Below are 19734 nucleotides of genomic sequence, written 5' to 3' on the forward strand. Positions count from 1 at the left end.
TAATAATAATAATAATAATAATAATAAAGTTGGAAGGGACCTTGGAGGTCATCTAGTCCAACCCCCTGCTCAGGCAGGAAACCCTATACCATTTCGGACAAATGGCTGTCCAGTCTCTTCTTAAAAACTTCCAGTGTTGGAGCATTCACCGCTTCTGGAGGCAGGTTGTTCCACTGGTTAATTGTTCTCACTGTCAGGATGTTTCTTCTTAGTTCTAGGTTGCTTCTCTCTTTGGTTAGTTTCCACCCGTTGCTTCTTGTCCTGCCTCCAGGCGCTTTGGAAAATAGCTTGACTCCCTCTTCTTTGTGGCAGCCCCTGAGATATTGGAACACTGCTATCATGTCCCCCCTCCTCTTTCTCTTTGTTAAACTAGACATACCCAATTCCAGCAACCATTCCTTATATGTTTTAGCCTCCAGTCCCCTAATCATCTTTGTTGCTCTTCTCTGTACTCTTTCTAGAGTCTCAACATCTTTTTTACATTGTGGTGACCAAAACTGGATGCAGTATTCCAAGTGTGGCCTTACCAAGGCATTGTAAAGTGGTATTAATACTTAATGTGATCTTGATTCTATCCCTCTGTTAATGCAGCCTAGCACTGTGTTGGCTTTTTTGGCAGCTGCAGCACACTGCTGGCTCATATTTAAGTGATTGTCCACTAGGACTCTGAGATCCCTTTCACAGTTACTACTATTGAGCAAGGTACCCCCTATACTATACCTGTACATTTGGTTTTTCTTGCCTACTTTTTTCACCATTGAATTTCATTTTGTTAGATAGCGCCCAGTGTTCGAGTCTGTCCAGATCCTCCTGTATCCTAAGCCTGTCTTCTGGAGTGTTGGCTATTCCTGCCAGCTTGGTGTCATCTGCAAATTTGATGATTTCCCCATCTATCCCCTCATCCAAATCGTTGATGAAGATGTTGAAGAGCACTGGGCCCAGAACAGAGCCCTGGGGCACCCCACTACACACTTCCCTCCATGTAGATGCGGTTCCATTGAGAGCAGTACATTCAGTTTGGGTTTATTCACATTCCCTGTAGGGCAGGTAACTACCATTTACTGGTTAAATTTGGACAATCAAACAAGATTAGATAATACATGTTTCTCAAAGGCTATGGGATTTTTCCAAAGATTGCCCAGTTTCAGATAGAGTGATCCAATTCTTTCAGATGCCTGGATGTGACTATGTAGATGGTCAATAGTTAAAGTGTCTCAACTAAAAAAAACCGAACACTGAAAAGTGTTGGGGGGAAAGGCGTATCGGCAGTATCTGGGGGAAATGAGCATGCCCCAATATACTATCTCTAGAGGTGGTATATTTTATTTTACCCCCATTAGCATCAATGAGAAAAAAAGTAGCTTAAGCAGATGGTGGAGAGAAGCAAAACAAAGGAAAAAAAGAACCAATATTTTTTTTGTCATTTCCCTGCTATTATAATCCCAGGAGGTGGTTTCCCCATTCACCCATCTCTCCAATCTTCAGTAGTAGGGTTATTCTGACAAAACCAACAATTTGCCGGCTAAATGCAGCATTATACATGCACGTTACATCTTAGCAGTCCAAACCATTACTCCCGTTTCCAATATTCTTTATAGAGTCAGACATTTTCAATAAAGGAATTAATGCAATGCTAAACGTGATGTCCTTTTTCTATCCCTGTTTTTATTTCAGGAAATCCATCACTTGTTAAAAATAAAAACATAATGGGCAGAAGGGAGCAAAACAAAAAGTTCCAGTGCATGAAAGTGAAAATAAATTTCTCTCCTACTGTTCTTTCACTCGCTTAAATAAAGCTGTGCTCCCTGTTTGTTTTGTAATCAACAGATTTCCTCCACGTTCCACTGTGCGAATTCTGCAAATAAAAAAAAATGTTACGTTTTCCTTACCCTCAGTGCCACTTTTAAAGAAAAAAAATGAAATATTTTCTTTATTTGGACAAGCGGCAACTAGGGGTTTATTGGACCAAACTTGTGATTTCATGGGCAGCTTTTTGAATATATGTTCCATTCCTCTAGTGTTTTTTTCACAATTCTCCTTGCTGAAATACTGACAAAAGCTTGAGGATTTCTTTTACACTGAACCTCAGCCGTATCTCGTGTCACAGTTGAGAAAAGTTTCTTGAGTCATATAAAATGGTTTAAATGACACAATCTTGGAAAGACAGTAGCAAAAGCTCTGTGTCTAGCCAGGAGCCACCAGCTGCTACAATAGCATGCTCTAACTAAAGCAAGTATTATAAACAGCGGCCTGTGGTCTGAGGTTTCTTTGTTCCAGAAGGAAAGAGACACCACAAATTATCCTCCAGCTTTTCAAGGGCAATTATGGAAACAATAGTTAAAGTGCTGGATAGCTCTTTTTTGAGAGCTTGTTCTCCATTGTGGTTTACCATGGAGCAAAGAGACCACCAGCCAGGAGAAACTTTAGCAATCAACTTGGTTCTTAGAAAATTACATCTCAAGTCCATATTAACTTCTTGTCAATTGTTAATTTCTATGAATAGACATACCAGAACTCAGGTCTTCAAAGTAACTATGCTGTTAAACTAACAGGAAGCATGCCAACTCATGTTGCTAACAGAGAATTGCGTCAGTGAACACAAAATTTGCCCACTAGCATGCTTGGATATTCCACCGTTCTTATTTCCCAAGATCGGGCTGAAGTTTCTGATTCTTGCAAATGATTATTGGATATCTTCGAGACCGCCTCCTGCCGCAGATTACCCCCCATCGACCTGTACGCTCCCACAGAGTGGGTCTCCTCAGGGTACCGTCGGCCAGACAGTGCCGGCTGGTGACCCCAAGGGGGAGGGCCTTCTCTGTGGGAGCTCCCACCCTCTGGAATGAACTACCCCCAGAGATCCGGGTGATCCCTGATCTCCCTTCCTTCCGCCGCGCCCTTAAGACATGGTTATTCCAGCTTGCAGGACTGGCCTAGGGGAAAATTTTTAATGGGGGTTTTAAAGTAATTTTAATTAGACCAACTATTAATATTTGCCTTTTAATTAAGTTTTAAATCTGTAGTTTGATATTTTGTATTTTTATCTGGTTGTTAGCCGCCCTGAGTCCGTAAGGAGAAGGGCGGGATATAAATATAAATATAAATAAATAAAATAAATAAATAAAATAAATTTATGTTTTTGCTTTATTCAAAAACTATTGGTATGAGTTACCTAATGTTGTCACTCCCTTTTTCAGGAGGATGGCTTTTGTATTACATGAATTCTTACGTGCAGTATGTGTAACTTGGCATTTCAGATGTTCGCAACTGAGATTTGTTTTGAACTATTTCTGAAAGGGAGAAGGACCTTGGGCAAGGTACTGTCTCGGGACTCTCTGCTGAACCTAATTTTCCCCATATTTCCTCATAAGGAAGAAAGGCTAATTTCCCCCTCTTATCTGTCAACAAGCCACAGGCTGTTGAGTGACACTAACAAGGTCAGGAAATCAGGTAAACTGTTGCTGGGAAAGGGAAGTCAGCTAAATCCTTTATTCAAAGGCCACTGTTTGCATAGCACTGAGTGATGCCACTGTTCGTCCTTGAAATAATTTGCCACACCTTCAGGCAGTCCATCTTGCACCTGGGATTGCAGTGGTTGCAATGATGGATGTTACAAGGCCAGCATGGCTGGCTTAGATTGCTGTCCTTCCAGTTCAAGTATGATAGCGCAAAGCAAATGTGACACAATGAGAAGAAATTGAAACTGATGACGTGGGGGTGGGGGGTGGGAAGATGCAAAAAAAGACAAAGGTGAGTAAATCCTATTAGTGTTGGGTTGGGGAAAATGTAGCAGAGAGCCTAGGTGGGCTAATTCAGGAAAGAAGGACAATCACTTAATACCAGTCCTCACTTATGGCGGTTTAGTCCCACTCTGCATTTTAGTATCTGGATCATTGGGGCTCTTAGACCCACATAAATATAGAAAACTGACAGCAGAAAAAGACCTAATGGTTCGTCAAGTCTGCCCTTTGAGGTTTTGTTGTTTTTGTTTTCGTTGTTTTATTTTTAATTTATTTATTGTTTTTAATTATTATTTTTTAATTTTATTTTTAAAAATTTGTTGGATAATGGACATGTGTTTATCCCAAGTATGTTTAAACTTAGTTACTGATGATTGACCCACTACCACCACTGGAAGTTGGTTCCAAGCTTGCACTACTCTTTCTGTGAAGTAATACTTTCTAACATTACTTTTGAACTTCCCTCCTGTCACTTTGAAATTATGCCCCTGTGTTCTTGATTTTTCTTAATATTGAAAATACTGCTCCCTAGTACCTTATTCACAACCTTAATACATTTAAAGGTTTTTTATCAGATCCCTTCTGTCCTCCAAGTTGTACATATTCAGTTCCTCCAATTTCTCCTCATGCGTTTTGTCTCCCAGGCCTTGCACCAGTTTTGAGCCCATCTCTGGACTCGCTCAATTTTATCAGTATCTTTTTTAAAGTGAGGTTTCCAGAACTGGACACAGTGTTCCAAATGGGGTATGACTGAAGTCCTATATAGCAGGATTTTTCCTGTTTGTGATCCCTCCAGTGATGCATCCCAGAATTTTGGTTGCCCACATAGCTGCCTAGCCACACTGTTTACACATTTTGCAGTCTTCTGTTATAAGCACTCCTAAATCTTTTTCTTCTGTTTTTCTATCTAAGAGTTTCCAATACTGGAAACAGTTTCTCCAATACTGTACTCTGCTAGAGGATTCTTTTTCCCCAAGTGCTTGTTCTTATGTTTAGAAACATTGAACTGCAGTCTCCACAGTTTGACCAATTTTCCAGCAACGTCAAATTGTTTTCCATGTTACAAATACCCCCAGGAACATCAGTTGTATTACACACCTTGATGTCATCAGCAATCCTTCTGTTATATCGCTTACAAACACATTGAACAGAACAAGACCATGATCTCAATCTGCTGCTGGTAAATGCCAGGTTGTCCATAATGAGACCCTACCTCATTATGAGTTACTAGAGAATGAGTGGGTGGATGACAGATGATAATGCTGCCCGCCCAGAGATCTAGTCTTCTGGGTTTGGAGTCTTTCAGCAACTGCAATAGGTTGAGGAGGGCAGTGATCAATATACATATGCACCTTGCTTCTGTCCCTATGCGTACTGGGATCTGAATGCATGTTAAAATGGACCATAATGACCCAAGTCCTGTGCCAGCTCTCCTACTGCCTGCCATCCTTCTGAATCTGGGCACTGGTGTTGGAGGGCCCTGTTCTTTTGGTGTTTAGTGACTTCCATATTTATGAACTGGGTGATAGGTTTGAGAAAGTATGAGAATTCATTATATCCATGGCAGCCATGGGTTTGTCTCCTGTAATCTTAGGCATAACTTGGATAAAAGTTTGTATTGTCTCAGAGAAGAACTTGGATAAAAGATGGATAGTTCTTTTTGCTCTTAGTTCAGTGACATTCTGGGCAAACACATTAAAAACTGAGTTGTTTTGAAGGGCCTTTGATGATGGTTGATGTCATTTTGCTTGCTTTGGCTGGAGATTAATTCTATGGTTTTCTTTATGTTATTATGTATGATAGATGTTAATTAGCAAAGTTATGTGTTTGATGAGATTAGAATTAGTGATGTTATGTGTGTGATGGGTATTAATTAGTGATGTTAATTATAATTTAATTTTATGTTATGGAGTTGACTTTTTATTTTTACTTCAGATGTTTTAATTTTATGGTGTTGATGCTGCTGGATTTATGATATGTATTTTGCAATTTTTAGATTTATATTACTCTAGGGATGTTTTTCATTTTGTTGTAAGTTGCCATGGATCTTCATGGAGCTGGTGACACATATCCAATGAATGAATGAATGAAATGCCAGCCCTGTGGTTTGGAGAGTGATTTATAAGGCCATCTGATCCTAACCCAGTGGCTCAATTGTAACAGTGTTGTTCTTTTTATAGTATATTTTAGGATAATTGTGCTTTTAACACATCTTTAACAAAAAGATTACACTCACTCTTGGCTTTTGAATTAATGAAAGATGGATAATTTCCAAATAATTTAACATAACACACAGGGAGTAGGGCACTCGGCTCAGCTATATTTATCTCTGAAATATTGGAAATACTGGTTCTTTTTTATTCTTCTCCTAAAAGACTCAGTTTGAAAATAAATCCAACAAAAATGCTGCTTGTGAAAATACTTTTGATTTCTCCTGAGAAATGAAAATAGTTATGTTTTACCAGTTGCGTCCATTTCTGGACCGGGACGCTTTGCGCACAGTCACTCAAGCTCTCGTCACCTCCCGCCTGGACTACTGTAATGCTCTCTACATGGGGCTCCCTTTGAGGAGCACCCGGAGACTTCAACTGGTCCAGAATGCGGCCGCGCGGGCGGTGTTGGGAGGGACTCGTCNATTTTATTTAGGGTGATTTTAAAAATAATTTTAAATAGAGACACAGCTTCTAATATTCGGTTTTTTAATCTGGTTTTACAGGGGTTTGTATTTTTATGCTTTGTATTTGTACTGTTTTTAATACGCTGTGCACCGCCCTGAGTCCTGCGGGAGAAGGGCGGTATATAAATTAAATTAATAATAATAATAATAATAATGTCTTATTTTACAAAAAACAATTTTCTGTTTGAAGAGCTATCCAGTAGAGGTCAACTTCAAAAATTAAGCATGAAAGCAAAGATCCAGGTCTTTAAAATTGTCCATCTACCAGTCCTGAACATCAGGACAGTAGCTTGAACTAGCACAGGAAATAAATCCTGGATCCCTATGCAGAAATGCTTTGTTTTATTGCCATGACTATAGTAAATATTTCTGAATATACATCTCTACATAGAAATAAGCACACATCGACTTTATACAAATCTGTGATCTCTTGTGTATATAAGAGAAAGATGGGCTGCAAAAATTGCTATCCTAAATGAGAACAGCTGCCACTTTATTGCCTCTATCTTTAAAGACTGATCTTCATCTGCAGCAAGAGAAAAAGACTCTGCTTCAAGTGGCATTTATGAGGTGCAGATCTCTGAAAAGCTACAGAGGGCATTGGAGACCACTTTGGTAAAACCTTAAGTCCTGTCTTCTTCAGGCACCAGGTTTAACCAGCATAAACTGGAAGTTACAATGACAGATCTTGTGTCTACAGCCTCTCCAGATATGGAGATATCTAATTCAGTGCCAATGCAAGATCCATTGTCAATCCAACTGTCTTTTGTACAGACACTCTATGGCTTACTTTGGCCAGCCCTCCAACTGGATTTTGCTGCAGGTGGGAAACTATTTCAGCTGGCCCCTGGCTGTATTGGGAAAACAGGAATAACTCAAAAAACATCAAACATTCAAATGGCCAATGTTTTTCTGCAACCGAGGTTTGGAGAATTCACTATGTTGCTTTACTTATAGAGAATAGTTCATTTGTCTCTAGTGTGATAGTGTCATTTCCTACTCCATAATTCTACCAGCATCTGCTTGTATGATCTGTGCAGACAATTTTGTAAATTCAAATAATTTTATCCTGTTTGTTTTCCTGTTTCTCATAAGAAAACAAATCTTAACCAAACAAATACTCTGGACTTCCTTGGTTTATTTTATCCAAGGTTTCAGTACAAACATGTTTGTTCTAGTTAAACTCTTGCCATATCCTTTCTTAATTATATTCAACACCTTCCCATGAGAACTGTGACTGAGGTTATATAAATAGCCTGCTTGGGTCCTAGTTTCGCTCTTGAGGCTGTCGTGCCCTTCATTCACATAGAACATCATTAAAGAGGAAATCCTACCACATTTATTTTGCAGTAACATTATTTATTGCGACAAGAATTACCTACAAGTGAACATACATGGGAACTGGATTATACCAACCTTCACTCATAAGGACCATAAGATTATTTTGGAAAGCCTTGAAGCATATATTGTTTCATCCAGCAGCGCGAAAGCATTGTCCCTAGGAAAGGTTGCTGGTCTTCATTCCAGCTTCCCTGAAATATGCTGGAGAGGTGCATAGGCTAAGAATGGAAAGAGGGAAAGGAAAAGTCAGGGAGGGGAGTGTTTGAATGGATAGAAGCAAAAGTACCTTTCTACGTGTAATGGAATGCATGGGTGACCTTGAGGAAAGGGAAGAAGAGATGCTGCCTGGGAAACAATAAGAGAAGAGGGACAGGAGCCTGTAGTCCCTTAATGTTCAGAGAAAGAAACTAAGGAAGGATCTGCTTTAATGGAGCAAACCTTTAAAATTGGAGTGTGGGAAGTTGATACTTTCAAACTTGCAAGATCTGTCAATGTAGCCTTATAATAAAGTAGATTTAGCTTATCTAATCATGTTCCTTGACTGGTTTATATGGCCAGGTTGACACTATGATTGGAAGTTCACTGTTCAGGTGAGGCAGATGGCTACTAAAAAGATTGTTTTAGTGATGATACCTGCTTATGGAATGCTTCCTCAGAGAGTCTCAATCAGCACCGGATTCATCCATTTATTGGTAAAACCATAGTATTCATTATGCTTTTAAATGCTTTCTTTTTAGTGGCATGACATTTCTTTAGAATGAGGTGTGCTGCTTAAACAGACATTTAGTGTCCTTCTAAGCTAAATTTATTTCTGCATTAGTGAGTTGTGTGTAATGAGAAGGCAAATGAAAATGAAATTATAATAATAATATTTCATGTAAATACAAATACAGGTAGTCCTCAACTTATAACCACAACTGAGCCCAACATTTCTATTGCTAAGTGAGACATTTGCTGAGTTTTGCTCATTTTGCAGCCTTTCTTGCCACAGTTGTTAAGTGAATCTCTGCAGTGGTTAAGTTAATAAGATGGTTGTTAAGTAAACCATACGATGTAAAAAAGATGTTGAGACTCTAGAAAGAGTACAGAGAAGAGCAACAAAGAAGATTAGGGGACTGGAGGCTAAAACATATAAGGAACGGTTGCTGGAATTGGGTATGTCTAGTTTAATGAAGAGAAGGACGAGGGGGGACATGATAGAAGTGTTCCAATATCTCAGGGGCTGCCACAAAGAAGAGGGAGCCAAGCTCTTCTCTAAAGCACCTAAAGGCAGGACAAGAAGCAATGGATGGAAAGAGAGAAGCAACCTAGAACTAAGGAGAAATTTCCTGACAGTTGGAACAATTAATCAGTGTAACAACCTGCCTCCAGAAGCTGTGAATATTCCAACACTGGAAGTTTTTAAGAAGAGACTGGACAGCCATTTGTCTGAAATGGTATAGGGTTCCAACTTTATTGTTATTGTTGTTGTTGTTGTTATTGATTTTGTTTGCCAGAAGGTCACAAAAGGGATCACTTGACCAAAGGACACTGCAGCCATCATAAATATGAGTCAATTTCAAAAATAAAGATATTGGAAGTTTGCAACCTTTCTTACTAAGAATCTACATAATGGAACAGAAAGTTTTAGTGGAAAATAATTACTGAAATATCCTTATATAGAGAATTGCTACAGATGGAGATAACATTCTCCATTCTATATTTAGATCATACCAGGTTTTTCTTCAAAGAGCAAATTGATAATTGAACAGGAATAATATATTTTATTGGTTTTTAAAACTAAACATAATTTTCATCACCGTATTTGATGAATCTAAAGTACTACGTTTTGATACTTTTTGATACTTTTTCCCATCATGCTGGTCAGCAAAGGAAAAAAAAGATTCAGGAGGATAGAGAGGGAATTTTAGCAGCTCCAATCTTATTTATTTTTGTAAGAATATTTATAAGCTGTTCCAGTCCTTACAGACTCGGGACACTATACAGCATACAAGGCAAAAAACACAAAATGATCCATAATAACAATGGCAGTCAGCTAACTATGATAATTCCCCAAACAGCTTTTAGGCCAAAAGCTTGCTAGAGCATTACTGTAATTAACTTTTCCTAAAAGCAATGTTGGTTGGTGGTACATAAAGTGAAGACTATCTTGAAGCCCATAACTCAAAAAATCTCACAAAGGAGGAAGAGACTCTCAACCGGCTACAAAAAAGGTTCCAAAAGTTCTTTTTATTCCCAAGACTTTTTATCATGTATATGAAGCCTTTGCATGAGATCCAGTGGTGGGATTCAAATATGTGAACAACCGGTTCTCTGTGTAGATGCCGCTTCCAGAAATCCATTCTGGGCCCGGGCAACAAAAAATTAGCCACCAGTTCTGCCGAAGTGGTGCAAACCGGCTGAATTCCACAACTGGTGAGATCATATTAAGATTTAGAATGAAGTATCATCAAGATGCTAGTGACATGCAGTTCTGTCTCTTTTTCGTCAGATTTATGACTGGCAGTGAAAGTGTTGAATCAACGTTATGGACTGGGTGAAGCCAACAAATGGCAGCTCAGTCCAAATGAGCCAGGAATGCAGTTAGTGGAAGGCTTATTATCTGTCCAGCACAGTGGCATTCAGCATGTTCTGGAATTGCCTTCAGGCCTCTAAGTAATTAGGTTTATAGCTTGGAGACCTTCTAGAACTTTCATGGTCATTAGAGGCCTAAGCATCTATTGTGACACAGAGTGCCTTTTACCACAGTACACTGATCTGCCTGTTATCATCCTTCTTGGACAGAGATAACCTTGTACAGTAATTAGTGTCCTAGCAACAACACATTAAGTTTACTTTAAAGTATTTACATGTGGGATTGCCCTTGAAAGTTATCCATATACTTCAGTTAATATAAAATAAAAGTGTTCTGAATAGAAATGAGCATTATAAACATATTAAGCTAGTTTTATAAGCACTTTTCTGTTCATCGCTGATCCTAGTTCAAAGAGATGGTATTAACTTACAAAGACTTTCACAGGTACAAACTACAGTATCTGAAATCTGGGGGTTCCCTTGGATGCATGGCTTCTGTTCAAGGAGCAGGTGGTAGCCATAGCCAGGGGAGCTTGTACATCAATTCATTGTGTACCAGTAGTTCCCATTTGAAGATCAGGAGGCATTAATCACAATTACTCATGCTTTAGTCAACCCCCCCTCCCCTGCCATTGAATCTATGTGAGGCTGCCCTTGAAGAGCTTTTGGAAGCTTCAGCTGATCAAGGGTGCAGCAGCATATGCAGATTGGGCACACTGCAGTACACCTATAAAGCACCACTGCAATGAGAACTACACTGGTGGCCAGTGAGCTTCCAAGTACAATTCAAATTGATGGTTGTCACCTTTAAAGCCCTCATGGCATGGGACCAAATTGATCCCCAGTGGCATTCACCATCTCACCAGATTTGACAGAATGGGCATAGTCCAGGTACCTTCAGTGAAACCATGTCAACTGGTATGTCTCAAGGAATGCTCCTTTTCTGTCATATTACCTGCCCTATGGAATAGCTTCTTTCCCCAAACACAACAGTCCCAACTCTATTAGTCTTTCATAAGAATCTGGCTCTTTCCCCAGGCATTTAGTCCAGTATGTTCTTGGGGGGGGGGGCAGGGGGATGGCTTTAATACAGGTGTACCTCATTAGTCTTGTGGTGCTTTAACTAAGCCTTGATGGGGTTTAATTGGGTTTTCTTTTTCTTTTTTAAAAAAAATTCTTATTTTGTTCATCAGTAAAGATTTTTTGAACAGATAGGTGACCATATACATTTGTTGGATAAATTCATACATAAATAAATTAATTTCACTAAGTTCTTACATGTACACTAAGACCTTCAGAGCCTTGATATTGGAGCCTTTCCTGGTTGATGACAATAGTGCCTAGCCAAAACAACTTTTTCAGTAATAGTCCTCTAACTCTATTTTGCCTTTCCCAGCAAGTATTCCCTTTCATTGCAAGTTAAAATACATTTTCAATTTGTATGCTGTGAATAAAATATGCTAACTTCAAAAAAAATGCTGTAAAAGCTGTTTAAATGAATATATTTTTATTGTTTTATATTAATGCAAACTGTTCTTACATTTTTATTTTGCAATTTTAATTTGTTATGAAGTCTCCTGGAACAATCTGTTTTTGAATGGTGACATACCAAATTTAACAACAAATAAATATAATGGCTCACATAGAAGTTGGAAGACTTGTACACGACAGTTGGTGATAGCAGATTTAACATATTTTTAAATCCCCAAATAACTTTCACCAATATCTGAACAGAGTGTGTGGCAGCTGCTTAAAAAGCCTGCACATCTGAAGACTCTGTGAAATAAAAAAAAAACCATTCATGTGCATTCATGTGCATCTGCCACACATCTAGGCTTTGTTCTCCAGAAGATATTGACAAAAGTTGTTGGGAAGTGCTTGTTGAAAGCTTCATTCTCCATAGGACTGTCAGACATACCGTATTTTCTTTTTATTCATATTATAACCAAATGCTTCCAGGATCTGTTGGATATATCCAGACTGAAATCACAACATTGAAACAGGCTTTCGTGTTCTGACAATGACTTTTTTTCCCACTTTCAGCTCACAACTCCAGTTTTCCCAATGGTCATCAAGTTAGGACATGCTCATGCAGGAATGGGAAAGGTAAGGAAGACATTCTCACATGAATATGATAGACCAGAGTCTCTTCAGTCCAATAAGTCAAATTTCTAAAATCTTTGTTTCAGCCTTCCATCAAAAGAGGTAAGTCCATATATTGATTGTGTTGGCCAGACCATATGAAAGAAACAGATAGTTATTATCTAGAATGCAGGATATAGATAAGATAAGATAAGATAAGATAAGATAAGATAAGATAAGATAAGATAAGATAAGATAAGATAAGATAAGATAAGATAAGATAAGATAAGATGATAACCTTTATTGTCATTTTTTTTACTGTGGGGAACAACGGCACACATCAAAAATGAAATTTAGTTGCCTGCTCTCAAAGTGAAACACATACATGATGCACACCTAAACATACTATGAACAACATATATATAGATCCACATCCCTACATATACATAGCAAATAAATATTAAATACTGTCCATCTTGAATATATAATGGAAGGAGGAAGCTTGAGAGTTCACAAGGTTAATGCTGTATGGAATGAAACTATGGCTGAATCTGGATGTTCTGCTATGGATACAGATTTATTGAAATAAAGAAAAACATTTACAGGAACTATAATGTGATGAGAGCAGATATATTTTATTCCAGGGTAAATTCACAAAACCTGGAAACATATCGGGGATAATTGTTTCACAGGAAAGCTAGGTTCTGTCTTTCATTGTGTAAGCAGAATTTTTAATTGTAGAGCCTTTAGGAGCAATACAACAAAATACCCTTGCTTTTTTCCTCCTTTTCTTGCACATATGTGTGTGTGCATTCGGTTTTAATGAAATAAAGCAAAACTAAACAGTAGGATATCTGCTGGCATTGAAAATAACGGTATCTTATTATTACTGAGAATAATTCTCGGACACAGCTACAAATGATTATTCAGATCTGGCTCAGGTGATAGAAAGTTGTTAGGTCATCATTTCTATAACTTAGTTTTTCGGCTTAATAAGCCATTTTCCCCAGAGTTCTATTTCTATATCAGTATCTTGTTTGTTCCAAGGCAAATAACTTGAATTTGAATTTAAGTGACAAATTATTAATGAGGAGAAAATTAAGACCTCTTCAATCTAACAAGCACTTTCTCTGCTTGGCAACAAACCTTGTAAGAAATGAATGCACACGTATATACATATACATATACATATACATATACATATACATATACACATACACATACACATACACATACACATACATATACATATACATATACATATACATATACATATACTGTACATATACATATACATATACATATACATATCTTCTTCTTCTTCTTCTTCTTCTTCTTCTTCTTCTTCTTCTTCTTCTTCTTCTTCTTCTTCTTCTTCTTCTTCTTCTTCTTCTTCTTCTTCTTCTTCTTCTGCCATATCCATTATTGGACGTTGGCGATCACATTGGCGATCCTGTTTTTATCAGCAGCTGCATGAAAAAGTGCTGCTGAGTTTTGTCCAAACCAGTCCGTTAGATTTTGAAGCCATGATGTTCTTCTTCTGCCTGGTCCTCGTTTGCCTTCAATCTTTCCCTGGATGATTAAATGGAGTATGCCATATTTTTCTGGGTGTCACATCACATGTCTGAAATATTCTAACTTTCATTTTTTAATTGTTTTGATGATTTCCCTTGGTTTTCCCAGGCGGCTTATCGCTTCCTCATTTCTGATCTTGTCAACCCAGCTTATATGTAACAGCCGCCTGTAAATCCACATTTCAAATGCTTCTAGTCCAGTGGTGGCAAACTTTTTAGAGACCAAGTGCCCAAACTGCAACCCAAAACCCACTTATGTATCACTAGGTGCTGGGTGGGCATGGCCCACTGAGTGGGCATGGCTACGTCAGTCACAGCAGACTGGATGGGCATGGCCATGGTGGGCGTGGCCACCTCAATGTTGCTCCTGGAGAGGTATGCCTATGGGGGCCGGGCAGGGTTGGGGGAGATCCAGGGGGTCTCTGGCAGGTGGGGTGGTGGGCAGGAGGCTCGTCCTGCAGGGTGAGGCAAGGTGAGGGAGGGGGCAGGGTGGGGGTTAGTGTTAGGCTACCACTGCTTTCCCCCCAGGGAAAGCATATCAACAGAGTGCCCCGCCGCAGCCCAGCAGCAGCAGCAAAGCTCATCCTCCCCACTCAAGCAGGCACCAGCGGCTCCTCAGCGCCATCTGAGTTGAAGAAAGCGGAGGCGCAACAGTGGGATTGCTCTCAATCAGGTGGGTGCACACGAGCGAGCAACACACCTGGCTCTTATTGTTTGAGAGCAATCCTGCTGCTGCACCTCAGCTTTCAACTTGGATGGAGCCGAGGTACCCAAGCTGCTGCACCGCCTGCCTCCCCCTCCCCCTCCCCCCTCTGCCTCAGGCCGGCACCACCAGCAACTTGCTCAGGTCCATTAGGCTGCCACCACCAAGAAGAAGAGTGGTGACGTTTTGAGCCAGCTGGCCGGGCAGGCAAAGAGTAGGTCAGGGATGGTGGCTGGCTGGCTGGGAAGGGGGAATCATGGCTGCTTGGGGAGGGATCTGCCAAGCCTCAGGGCAGCGGCATTGGCAGCTCCCCCCACCTGGCCCGTTTCCTCAGCTCTGTTACTGGTAGCAGCTCCCTCAGCGAGTGCCCCACAGCCCTTACCATCAAGTTTCCATTGCACAAGCTTCCTGGAGCTGAGGAGAAGTGCAGTTACTGTGCCGCCAGGTGGGTCTGGTGGGCAGCGTTGCCTTCCGCTTTTCCTGCTGTGGCATTGGCCCTCCTGAGAGGAAGACACAGTGATTGGTTGGCGGCCATGCCACAAATGTGGATTGATCATCCCCCAAACCCCACCGGCCAGGCACCGAAGCCCCGCCGAAAAAAGCGGAGTCTCTTTGCGAGCCTGCCTAGCCCGCATCAGCCTTACTCTCCACAGCGTGCTGCAGCTGATCAGAAGCGCCACCGAAAACAGTGGAGTCTGTGTGCATGTCTGCTATGCGCTCACCCATTAGCTATGCTCTCCATGCCTCAATTGGAATTCCAGCAACAAAGTTGTATTTAAAAAGAAGCATTTGCAAAGGCTTGGTGAACTGAAACACACGTAGGAGTTCAGCCATACCTTAAAAAGCTGTTTGACACAAGTTTATATCCTACCCAGACGCAGATTCCCCCCTTCCCCATTGCACTTAATGCCCCTTCTCTAATCATCCGATAAACTAACTCAGTTCGCCTAAAACCACTGCCTCCTCCCCATGTTCCAGGAAGCCCCTTTTGTGCACATCCTATCTATCACCATCTAATTTTCTATCAACAAAGCTCAATTCTTATAATTATCTCTAAACTTTATCCTCAATTTTTGTGTTTCCTCTACTTGCAGATTCGGTTAGCTAGCAACTTCTGCTTTTCATATTTGTATGAAATTTACTTGTGAGGGTTTATGACTTTCAAGTGGCTTCTTCTATCAACCTTTAGACTCATTAGAAATTTCTGATTAATGATCTACCAATACTTTTAAATGTAATTATACCAAGTTCCCTGTATTTTGAGGGGCAGGTTTCTTAAGGTCAGTTCATATCTAATCAAAGATTATTGTTTTCCAGCACTGAAATGTTCATCAAGAGATACAGCCAGCCCATTTCCATTTCCATGAGGCAACCTATTTAACTATCTGCCAGTCTTTTGGCAGATCTACTGTATATACTTTTTTTTGTTACCTTATGCTATGTTAAGTATTTGCCATTTCATGCTTTTAATTATACAACTTTTAACTTCTGCATTGTCCAAGTTTCACAACCATATGTCATCACGTCAATTGATTGACTGATTAAGCAATTCCATCTTTTAGGGTTGATGTATTGTTTTTGAGCATGAAATTGTCCAAGTGCTCTTCAATCTAGTTCAACATTTCTTCTATAATATCACCTTCCATGGTAATTTTTTGACTGAAGGGCAGAGAGAGAGATGATTTGTTAATGTATATTTATTTTATCTAATGCCAACTGTGGATTGAACCAGCAGGCAGGAACTTTAAATCTACCTGGCAACAGATCAGGAGTTCAGAGCAATTTAGAAATCAGATAAGTTCCTGTGTTTGGCTGTCATAGCCAACGTTTCCTGCTGTGCAAACCTTGGAATTCTAAAAGCCAAAAAAACCTAGCTTGCTGTGTTTTATTGCTGCTCTGATGTATTCTGTTTCATTTTATATTAAAAGGAAGCCAGTAATTAGGATGCTCCCTTTTAATTGGATGCCACATCTTAAGAGGGCAATTCAATCCTTGGCAAGTCTATTTATTATCTTCACCTATGCAAAAGCCTCTATAGTAATCCTATGTAAAGTAACTTAAGATAACTGCCTTTCCTGGATCTAATCTTGCAATTTATCTATATCAATCCAGAAATATGCACTGAAAATATCTTATTGGTCTTTGACTTCAATTTTATATAAACTAATGTGTCCATTATATCATCACATGGGAGGCAAATGCTTATCAAGTACATGAAGCCATCAATATCCACACAATTCTCTCCAATTCAGGGACACCTGTAGAAGTTTTCCTTCACTAGTTTAATTGTGTAATCAAAATTGTCAGAAGTAAATATTCAGTATCTTCAGATGGTTATGTTTATATATTTCACTTCTTAATGGTAAGATTTTTCAGTGTACCCATGTTCATCCAGACTTATTTTCTGAAAGGATTCATTGAGGCTTTCAACATTTCTGTGGTATATAGTTTATTTACAGAGAGAGGGAGACTGAAATAAGATGAAGGTTCACAGCATTAGCACTTTTCCCCATCAGATTTTTAGGAGAATCATATTACTATTGGATTTCTTGCAGGAAGCATTTTCAGTTCTCTGCCTTATTTTCTCTCCCTGCCAGACAAAGCTTGTACCCTCTAGAGTCCGTGGTGCCCTCTGAGCCCAGTTGTTTGCTTGCAGACATTTCATTACCAAACTAAGTAACATTTTCAGTACTAGAAAGGAGTGGAATTGTCCTGTCAGTGTTACTAGGAGTGTTGTTTTCTTCTTAGTAGTTCCTTGATTAGGCTATTGTTTATTGCTTGATTGTTTGTCTGATTTGGTCTTTTGGTTTACTTAAAATGTTTTGGAGGGCTTGAGTTGGTTTGTGTACTACAGTGATGCTGTGTGATTGCAATAGTCTTTAGATTGTTTGAGATGTTTTTGGTGTATGGCAGTATTAGTCTTTTCATAGCTTGTGTTGGTTGTGCTGTAGTGGATTGAATGATCAGGTATTTTTTGATATTTTGATAAAGTTGCATGAGTATTCATTTTGTTGGAAGATGGGCATCTGGTCTGGACACCAGAAAATGGAAACAGATTACCCACACAATGAAAACTCCTCTAATACCTACTATCAGAGAACGACCAAATTGATAGTTCAATTTATAGAACTATGGACAAGAATTATTGAGCTGGCAAATATTTTTTTCAAAGAAAAATATTTTAAGAAGAGATACAAAGCATGGGACTAAATATTTTTCGTAATGTAACTTGCAAAGTTACTTTATAATTCCTCAATACATATTTTCCCATTACCAACCCTCCAACTCATAACATAAATGATGTCATATAAATGGCACATTTTTATTTCAAACCAGCCTCACAGTTCTTCAGCCCGCCACCTTTGCAACCTAAATTCTATTAATGAATTGAACTACATTAATTATATGTAAATCAAGAAATCGCAAAAGATATAAACAGATTAATAACAAAAGCTACATTAATAACAAAAGCTACATGTTCTTAAGAATGAATCTGTTGAATTTTAACTCATCCTACTCTATATTTATGTAATACTAGCCAGGGTGTACCATGCCATTAAAGTCTCCCAGGTATCCTGCTTCAAGTTCCAATTATACACTCATTTGCTAACAGTTTAGTTAAGGCCATAATATACCAGCAGACAAGGAATGCAAGCAAAACAGAGTCTTTGAAAGAAACTTGCCTGAACGGATTTTATTTAACAGAAGTTCCAAGATATAGGTCAAGGCTGTCATACAGACACAAACATCATGCAAGACCCAAAGATCAGATGGTTGTTTCCAACAAGGAATCATGAGTCATGGCTGCATCTTAAATCAGGCTGTAGCCAGCTGTCTCTAATCAAGAGATTTATTCCCATGCTTGGCAAGGAACCTGATAGAATGTCACTATTCTGTTCATCCCTCTACTCACTGGTTGCAGGGGCTGGGAGGCCTTCATCATCCAACTGTTCCTGCTGGTCAAGGACAGGTAGCGTCAGGGGTTTTTTGGCTTTGTGTCTCCTGAGGCCGACATTCCACAGATCCTGCTTAAGTAGCTTTTTCACTTCTAGAATCATCATCTGATTCCTTAGCATCTAATATAGAAAATAATATAATACTGTATAAACAAAACCCCATAAAATTTAAAAAACAAAACCGCAAGAAAGTAAAAAGAAAATAAAAGATGCAATAACTCAAATCGGGCAAGCACTTTGAAGTAGCTCCTTTTTAGGAGCTTGTGGAAACCAGCAAATTTGTTCTCTAGATCTAATACTGACAGAAAATGAGGGGACAGCATATGTCTCCAAATGTCATTATATCTATATGAAACTTAAAACACGTTGTGAAAATACATGCTAGTTATATGGCAACTTGGCTCCCAATTGTACCACATTCCTTCAAATAGAGTCTTCACCTCTCTTTGACCAGATCATGGAACAGCGTCATGCCAGTTTTAGAGTGAAGGGAAAGTACATTTCCTATTTATGGGTAATGTGTATTTTTGTAACTTTAACTTTGTTTTTAGGCTTCTAAAATTAGATCAAATAAAGAGATTCCTTCAGATCCTTATTAGCCACATGTTTCTTTTTTTTTAAAGTACATATTTAAGGCAATTCATGATCAACATTTAGTTATTTGTAGTTACTATTTGCATTATTTAGGGTGGAGTAATTTCCATGCTTTGGGGATTTGGGTTTTTTGTTTGTTTATTTACATGTAACCAAAAATAAGGAGGACCATTAATGTCTTGTTTAAACACCAAGTCTTTTAGAGGAGAAAGCTTTTTCATCATCATGCTTTTTCCAAGGCTAGAAATAAATGATTCTGAAATATGAAAAACTGTTTTCAAAAGGTAAAGTGGAAAAGTCTAGCTGACAACAGACAAATATTTTCTTTAAAGGAGGGCAAATAAGTTCAGATGTAACACAGGTTAAGCGTCCCATTCACACACATTCTGATTCATTTTAGCAGCTACACTTATTGCTGTAAATTACAGACTTCTCAAATAATGAGCTCAATTATTAAATCTTTTTCTGAATATAAAGACATTGTGTCACAATG

General features: G+C 39.0%; 1 protein-coding gene across 2 annotated transcripts in view; it reads left to right on the forward strand.

Moving 5' to 3' along the window:
* The window catches only part of SYN3 (synapsin III), a 175308-nt gene that overhangs the window by 125901 nt on the left and 29673 nt on the right, over positions 1-19734 (forward strand). For both annotated transcript variants that reach the window (XM_015812829.1, XM_015812828.1), the window contains one exon: positions 12376-12438. In XM_015812829.1, the coding sequence (XP_015668315.1) occupies positions 12376-12438 (63 nt within the window). The remainder of the gene's footprint in view (positions 1-12375; positions 12439-19734) is intronic.

This window comes from Protobothrops mucrosquamatus, unplaced genomic scaffold (assembly GCF_001527695.2).
Source record: "Protobothrops mucrosquamatus isolate PMUCROS unplaced genomic scaffold, P.Mucros_1.0 scaffold113, whole genome shotgun sequence".
Lineage (NCBI taxonomy): Eukaryota > Metazoa > Chordata > Lepidosauria > Squamata > Viperidae > Protobothrops > Protobothrops mucrosquamatus.